The sequence below is a fragment of the Aplysia californica genome, unplaced genomic scaffold, assembly GCF_000002075.1.
Source record: "Aplysia californica isolate F4 #8 unplaced genomic scaffold, AplCal3.0 scaffold00246, whole genome shotgun sequence".
NCBI classification, from domain to species: Eukaryota; Metazoa; Mollusca; class Gastropoda; order Aplysiida; family Aplysiidae; genus Aplysia; species Aplysia californica.
Window position 1 is genome coordinate 300,124 of NW_004797516.1, and position 8,659 is coordinate 308,782.

An 8,659-nucleotide genomic window follows, 5' to 3' on the forward strand; every position below is an offset into this window, starting at 1 on the left:
TAGAGAGAGAGAGAGAGAGAGAGAGAGAGAGAGAGAGAGAGAGAGAGAGAGAGAGAGAGAGCTGCCCAAAAGTGGCAGTGTACAGTGTACATTCTCCAATTTTTTTACGTTTCGGAAATTTTTGTCACGGCTATCGTAGTATTTGAAAATTCTTGTCTGTGAGCCCAAAGTTGTTTCTGTTAATGCCCCTGTTTTGTTCAATTTCAGTTTTAGTTTTCTTGTTAGCCCACTACGTTTTTGCTACTGGTACTTGAATTCAGCGCTTTTAAAACATTAAAACTGGGAAAGGAATGTTGGTACGAGAAAGCATTAAACTCGCTTTGAGCCGGAGCCTTAGCAGCTGTAGTTGACATTGGTGAGTCACTGCAGGCAGAAGTGTCTGAGCAATGTTGGGCTACGGCTAATGACATGGCCCAGAAATATATTTTTTAATGAACACAAAAGATGTTGAGCCCAAATAATAAATCGAATAAAATTGCCCAACACGCAGGGAAAATGTTGAATTTTTAATTTTTTTTTTTTACGAGCGCCTGGTTTCACCACAATAAAACATGTATTTTGTTATCACTTGACAGGGCCCAGATCAGCGAGTTACAGTCTGTTTTGGCCAAGGAAAGACAAGATCGACACAAAACGTCCTCTGAGCAAAAGAGGTCACTGCAGCATCTGAAAAAAGAGACGGTAAGTTGTAATAAATGCCATCTTTAAGTAGGGGCTCTCGTGGCCTAGAGGTTAAGGTGTTGACCTCTCTTTCAAAGGTCTCGGATTCGAATCCGGGTAGCGACTGAAACATTTTCTTCTCTAAAATTGTCTCCTTTCCCCTCCTTTCCTGCTCTCTAAAAACGTTCTGTCGTCTGCTTTCGTCTCTCCTTTCTACCCCCACACCCTCACAGCCTATGCATCCGAGCAAAGGAATGAACAAAGAACCATGATCGCCGATGTCTGTGGCAGATCTGGCACTGGGTGATGATGATGTTTGTTTTTGCTAGTTTTGGGAGGTCGGGAGGGGCCGGTTGGACTTTTATTCATTTGATTATTTTTGGATATTTTAACTTTTATAAATTATGTTATTACTAAAACTAATTTTCAAACCCTTACAAGCAGCTTTCTCTCTATTGGTTTACTTTTGAGAAAAGTTTTGGTGGTTCTGGTAACTTACATTAATGTTGTTTTTTTGTCTTCTAAATATTGGAAAGGTTTTGTTTATTTGTTGTTGTTGTTTTTTGACATTACCTGCATATTCAAAACGTTAGCAATGTGTGTTCAATAGAATGCTTGCAGTTTTGAGATGCTGAAAGAAAGTGGTTGGCAGGTGCTCTGGTGTGGTTTGCCCTTTCTTTCCTATCAAATATCTATCATCACCCTCTCTCTTCCTTCTTTTGCGTTTTTGTTACTCTCCTGTAACACGCCTTATATTAGGCACTGTTGTTGGAGGGAGCCACTCGTAGCTCCTACTTCTTTGCTTTACCTCTGTTGTGTGTGTCTACCTGTCTTGCTTCTTCCTTGCATTAAGTAGCAGTTATGTCGATGTGCCTCTGCTTACTCAAATTCAAACTATGACCTAAATGTTTTCCAAGTGCCGCAAAACTCTTTTTAAAACAAAAGCTCCCTAACTCAGTGAACACTGCAGCGGGTGTTTTGAGGGTGCCAGTGGTAGATCCTACTTTTTCACTTCCTTTCTGTTGTTTGTGTCTGTCTGTCTGTCTGTCTGTCTGTCTGTCTGTCTGTCTGTCTGTCTGTCTGTCTGTCTGTCTGTCTGTCTGCCTGTCTGTCTGTCTGTCTTACTTTTTCCCAGCACCATTTTGACCATTATTGTGTCGATGTGCTTCTCTTTACTCAAACAAATAAACAAAAAGCTCAAATGTGATTTGCTCTTTCTTTCCCATCAAACATAATATGTGGCCCTCATTTCTCCTCCTTTTTCATATTTGTTACTCTCTTGTAACATAACACCTCTCATCTTAGTAGGTGGTTGGCGGGTGCTCTGGTGTGGCTTTCTCCTTCTTTCCTACTAAACATCTATTGTCTTTATCTCCCCTCCTTTTTTTGTGTATGATGCTCTCTTTTAACACCTCTAATCTTCGGCACTAATATTACCTTATTTTGTTGCAAGTGCCGGAAAACTCTTATTAAAATTAAGCACCTCTCATCTTCGGCAATTACGTGACCTAATTGTGTTGCAAGTGTTGTAAAACTCTTACTAAATAAAATATCCCTCCTCCTTCCTTTGTGTGTGTGTGTGTGTTACTCTGTTGTAACATAAGACTTCTAATCCTCGGCACTTGCAGGACCTAATTCCCTTGCAAGTGCCGTAAAACTCTTACTAAAACAACTATAAAATGCCATCCCTTTAGGGAATAGATCTTGCCTAACACCATTTTGCCGTAACTCATACGTCATAGTCCTAAATGATATGGGTGGTTGGAGACGCCTTAACTCAAAGATCACCATAGTATTATACTTCGTGTTGTCAGGCTGCTGCAGTCCTCAAGCTGAAGGAGTCGATGTTCCTGGAGAAGCAGAAAGCTCTGGAGGATCTGCGGTACGAGATGGAGCAGGAGAGGAGGGAGTCCGGGGCCAGGGTGGAGGATAAGCTGGCCCAGGCTCTGGAGGATAATTCCTCGGCGTTGGCGGTACGTGTTGTTTTGTTTGGGTTTTTGTTGTGGGGTTTATATTTGTTGTTTTATTTTTGTTTGGTTAGTTCGTTGGTTGCTGGTTGCTTTTTTTTGTTTGTTGGGTTTTGTTTTGTTTTTTTTGTTTGTTGTTGTTGCTGTTGTTGTTTTTTGTGGGGGGGGTTGGGGGGGTGTTGGAAGATAAGGGTGGGAGAGAGAGAGAGAGAGAGAGAGAGAGAGAGAGAGAGAGAGAGAGAGAGATCAGAGAGGGGGGGGGGGTCTTAATGGTAAAAGACACAGAAAGAGAAATCCTTCTGTTGGTGATGGTGGGGAGGGGGGGGCGTGGATTTCTTTTTCCCTTGACTGACTTTAGCCGCGCTTTATTTTTCTCTATATTATCTTTTCATGTTCTGATTTACTTTTTAATTTCTGCACTGTTTAGTGCATGTGCAGTACATTCTATTGCAGTACATGTTATTGTCCTTTCGGTTTCCTCGCCATATTCTTACGTTCGCGTGTGGTTGGAGAGTGTCACTTTTAAGTCTGACTTTCATTTTTCTCCTTTGTTGTCTGTTTATCAAGCTATTTCCCTATACTAAATGACCGTTATCATGTCAATGTGTATCTCTTTGCTCAAACAAATAAACAATTATTCGAGTTCCTCTGACCTTTGGGGAAATGCTATGAGCGTTAAAAAATGTAATGTCAGTAGATCTATCTCATGTGTTTTCTCTTGCACCGCCGTCAATCTTGTAGCAGTTAGGTGCTTCGCCGTCGAAGCAAAAGACCTGAGTTCGAACCCCATCTGGGGGGGGAGGGGGATTCTTAGTTTCATTTTTCTTTTGGTGACGTTGTGTCCCTCCCAGCCGGCGTTGGATCTGACAGGCTGGGTCGAAGCCCGCCTCCTTAATGATCTACATAGTTTCGATGGAGGCGTATGACACGTACATTAAATTATTTTTTAAAAGTTCTTCATCCTAAGGACCTGACCTGACCTGACCTGACCTGACTTTGACCAAATTTGCTTGTTGGGCCTTTCTGTTTTGTTTTGTTGGGAGTGGGGGGTGGGGGTGGATTCATCATGAAGACGCGCGTTGTTTAAGATCAGCTTTGTTACCTCTTTATCTTATTTTACGTTTCCTTGTTTTTTCCGGCTTGTTACCTTGCAGTATTAATGGAGAAAAGCAAACGTCTTTCACTTGCTCGTTGAATCGTCTGTTGCAAGGTTATGTTGTTCTTGGCTTATGATTCTCTGATCCACTCCTTCCATTTTTTCCTGGACCTGCCCCTTTTTCAACTATAGAAGCAAAAAGGCTAAAGTGTGTTACCTTTTGCTTAAGACACAATTTGCTTAGGGTAAACTTATGAGCTCTGGTATAGTTTGCTACTTCTTTCATATCAAACATTTCCGTCCTTATCTCTCTTCCTTCTTTTTTTGTGTTTGTAACTTTCTTGTAACACCTCTAATCTTTGGCACTTATTTTAACTTATTGTGTTGCAAGTGCCGCAAAACTCTTACTTGAACTAAAACTAAAAACAAAACAATGTTATCTCTTTATCTATAGGAGAAAAGCGCTGAAGTGTCCCGACTTGAAGACAAGGTCAGGAGACTTGAGCATGAAAGTCAACTTGAGACGGAGAGAAAGGTGAGTTGCTCGCGTTGTCTGCCACGCTGGTGTATGAGTGTATGCCCACATTTACTGTTTGTGTGTGTGTGTATGTGTGTGCGCGTTAATCTGTCTGTCTGTCTGTCTGTCTGTCTGTCTGTCTGTCTATATGAATGTATGTATTTATGTATGTATGTATGTATGTATTTTTTTGGTAAGTGTTTTACGGCGCTCGCAACTGCATAAGGTCATATGAGCGCGCGGGACACACCTAATACTTTTAGTTGGTAGGAAATTTTGAAGTTTGCCTACTCTTATCGATTTTAGACCACCAAGGGATCTTTAATTTGAACAGGGGCCCTCCCCGATTTTTCGCCCTTGTCCGAGAAGGCTAGGTGTATGTCTTTCCTACCAGAAGATCAGGGGTGTGGCAGAAAGACTGCTGTAAGAAGAAGTAGCAGTAGAAAGGCTGCAGAAAGAGTCAGAAGCCCAGAGGAGGGGGCAAAGGAGGTGAGGGGGTGGGGGCAGAAAGAGGAGACGAAATCAGACGACAGAATATTGCAAGAGAGCAGGAAAGGAGGTACTTTTAGAGAAGGAAATTTTTCGGTCGCTACCCGGATTCGAACCCGGGACCTTTGAATGAGAGGCCAACACTTTAACCTCTAGGCCACGAGAGCCCCCATATGTATGTATGTATGTATGTATGTATGTATGTATGTATGTATGTATGTATGTATGTGTGTATGTGTGTATGTGTGTATGTGTGTATGTGTGTGTATATATATGTGTGTGTGTGTGTGTGTGTGTGTGTGTGTGTGTGTGTGTGTGCGCGCGAGTGTGTGTGTGTGTGTGCGTGTGTGTGTGTGTGTGTGTGTGTGTGTGAATGTAAGTGTCTGGTATCTAACCCAGGGTTCACTTTTAATGTCATGGGATCAAGCTTTCTCTGTGCCGATTACTTTATAGCCCTTTGTCCATAGCGCCAGCAGGTCGCTCTGTTTGATCTCTTGGTTTCATTCTGGACTATGAAGTGGACATCCCAGGTTCGAATCCCCGACTGGGCATTCCTGAACTCGGGGTTATAGTTTTGTAGAGTTTCCAAGACTCTCAGCCCAACTGCTTCTGTCTTATCGGAGATGGACGTTAAATTCGGAGGTCCCTCCTCTTAAACAACCTAATTGTGTGTAAACTTTATACTTACATTAAAATGTACATTACAAGACGGGAGCACAGACTGTTTGTTCTCCGGCCTCTGTGGTATGTTGGTCAGGCTCTTCACCGTTGCCCGTGCGCACCGTGGGCGCCCAGAAAAGAGCAAAACCTTAGATCCGCTATTGTTAAACGCTCGTGGCACCTTCCACCCCTTCCCCCTCTTTTTTCTTTTTTTTTGCCCCTAAATTTGCTCCAAATTGGATCAAATGGCGCACTGCATAGTGAACCAGTGATTGTTTGATGGGTGCTCTGGTGTGGTTTGCTCACTTCCTTCTTTCCAATAAAAAAAAAATCCACCGTCCTTATCTCTCCTCCTTTCTTGTGTTTGTTACTCTCTTGTAACACCTCTAATCTTCGGCACTTATATGACCTAATTGTGTCGCAAGTGCCGTAAATCGTTTACTTAACTTAAGATAGTGAACCAGTATTAAGTCAGGGTGTACAGTCTTTGGTATTAAAATACGGGTCTGTTGTTATGTCTTAGTTGTCTTTTTTAATAATTGTTTCAGATCCATGAGGCTTTGAACAGAGAAAGAGAACGGTCAGAAAAAGAGAAAGAAAGACAGGTGAGGAGACCTGTGGCTTAATTGTAATGTTGTAGTTACTGTAAATGTATTACGCTTTGTGAACGTAATTTAGATCATATTGTTCCTGTGCTGGGTTTAAGTATCCCCTCTCAATTTAAGTTGGTCGTTACAGGCAGGGTCGAAGCAGCGCGTCTCCCAAAATATCTAAAGTGAGCGCAATCTGTTGAAGATACATTAAATTTCGTGATATTACAGAATGTCAATTTCACAAGTGCTTGTGAAAAAAAGTGGGTGGTTGTCGGGTACTCTGGTGTGGTTTTCTCCTTCTTTCCTTTCAAATATCTATCGTCTTTTTATCTCCTCCGTCTTTTTTTTTTTGTTGCTCTCTTGTAACACTTCCAATCTGCGGCACTAATGTAACCTTAGTGTGTTACAAGTGCCGTAAAATCCTCACTAAAACAAACAAAAGCTTGTGGAAACGTGCAGTAGACACTAACATTGGGTTTTCGAGGCCCTTATCCTTTTGTATAGAAAAACAAATGAAGAAGTCCTGGTTGAAGCAAATTATAGAAAACAACTTATCTCGAATATAAAAAAACGACAGGCAAATTTCTTCGGACACACAATGCGGGAAGAAGCATAAGAGAATATTGTAACAACAGGAAAGTTTGATGGAAAGAGAGGCAGAGGGAGACAGAGGGAAAAGATACTGGACAAGATGACAACATGGCTGGGAGCAGCAAGAACAATAGACACCATTGCTGCATCGAAAGACAGATGGAAGTGGAGGTCCATGATCGCCCACGCCAGTCGGCATGGCACCGGATGATGATGATGATCCTTTTGTAGGTGGTGGACAAGATAATGAAATCCAAGCTAATTGTTCCTCCTCTTACCCTCGTCAACAGGTGAGACTAGAAAAGGAGGATGGGAAGAGGAGAACGAACGAGTTGATCACACAAGTGGATAGAGAGAAGCAGACGAACAAAGGGCTGCAGAGAGAGCTGGCGGATCTTAAGAAGGTGGGTGACTAGTACAACTGGAATCGGGCGCTCGTCCTATTTGTATAACCTTAAACCTTATTCTTGCTTTTGATTTTTTTAAATTAACCGTGTATCTTGAATAGATGTCGAAATATTAGCCGTTGGGGGCGGGGGGGGGTTGCAGGACGTGCCCGGTGTCAGAGGTTAAATTAGCGAAATAATAGCTGCGTAAGTTTTGTGAAATCCAAAACTTGGGAGTCCTTGCAACTGCAAATTTACATTTTTTCTTTTCCTTTCATTTTTTTCCAGAGTAAAATACACTCAAAATGTGTTTTTAAAAGGACATAGATATGTTGAGATCACCCCCATCCCCACAAAAAAAATCAAGGAAAATTTACCAACAGGCCGAAACACAATGTCGATTCCTTTGATTTCATTATTTTGACATGCGCCTGATTCTTGTTTCTTGGATTTTTTATAGTTGGTATAGTCGTTTTTTCTTCTTTTTTTTTGCACTCAAAATACTTTGATAATACTTTAAAGATACTATACGCTGTACTGGGTTAAGGTTACTTCAAGTACATTTCAATCCACCATTCTTTTTTCTTAAATGCCAAAAGCGTCTTCGGGAAATTAGGTTACGGTGACCTAAATAAAATTATGGTCCACTGAGAGTGGAGACCCCAGGTGTGCGCTGTGGGGCAAGTACGTTTTAAATAGAGAACTCGGGTTATCTTTTATCTAATAAAGACCTATGACTGGAGAGTTTTGAGTCGGCTTTACGGTATGTTCCGGAACTTACTCGTTCGTCGCAAATTTGTTTGGTAGACACTTTAGAGGACAATGTGGATTTGCAATACATGTAAAAGGAAACTTATTTGTGTGTGTGTGTGTGTGTGTGTGTGTGTGTGTGTGTGTGTGTGTGTGTGAGTGTGTGTCAATGAACACGTGCATGAATGTGCTTGCTTGTATGCTTTTGTTTGTTCTTCGCAAGTGCATGCAGAAGATTTGTGCAATCAAGTCGAGATTCTAAGAGTAAAAGGTGGGTGGTTGGCGGGTTCTCTGGTGTGGTTTGCTCCTTCTGTCCTATCAAACATCTCTCGTCCTGATATCTCCTCCTTCTTTATTGTGTTTGTTACTCTCTTGTAACACCTCTAATCTTCGACACTTATATGACCTTATAGTGCTGCAAGTGCCGTAAAATTCTTACTAAAACTAAAGAAGTATAAGCACAAGGCTGATTTTGGCTTAATTTTTAAAATCTCATGACTGTTACAGTAATTAAATCTTTCATGTACGACAATCTGACCAAGGTCTTGACTTTTGGGTAAAATGTTAAGTGTTTAATTTTCACAGAATTGACCTCACGAAATTGTGAAGACTGAAACAGTCATTATAACTAATCTCCTTTTTTCGACCACTTGACCAAGGTATCGGCTTTAGGGTTTCTGCTTGCAGTCCCTACCCCCCCCCCCCCCCCACTCCCTAAACGGACACACGGACACACGGACGGACACACACACTTAAAAAAAAAAAAAAAAACAAAAACTCTCTCTCTCTCTCTCTCTCTTTCTTTTTTGCACACACACACACACACACACACACACACACACACACACACACACACACGGGGACACACACAAATGCACACACGATCCCCATAACCCCCCCCACGCCCCCTTGCCTTTCCGAAAAGCCCGAGAAAGGAAGAGGTAACCTGG

General features: G+C 41.8%; 1 protein-coding gene across 1 annotated transcript in view; it reads left to right on the forward strand.

Annotated features, from left to right (window-relative positions):
* LOC101861589 (myosin-2 heavy chain) overlaps positions 1-8,659 on the forward strand; it is a gene marked incomplete in the record, with an annotated part of 41,686 nt that overhangs the window by 8,222 nt on the left and 24,805 nt on the right. The window contains 5 exon segments of the mRNA XM_013083629.2: positions 576-681; positions 2,475-2,633; positions 4,178-4,258; positions 5,938-5,994; positions 6,864-6,977. Of these exon segments, the coding sequence (XP_012939083.2) occupies positions 576-681; positions 2,475-2,633; positions 4,178-4,258; positions 5,938-5,994; positions 6,864-6,977 (517 nt within the window).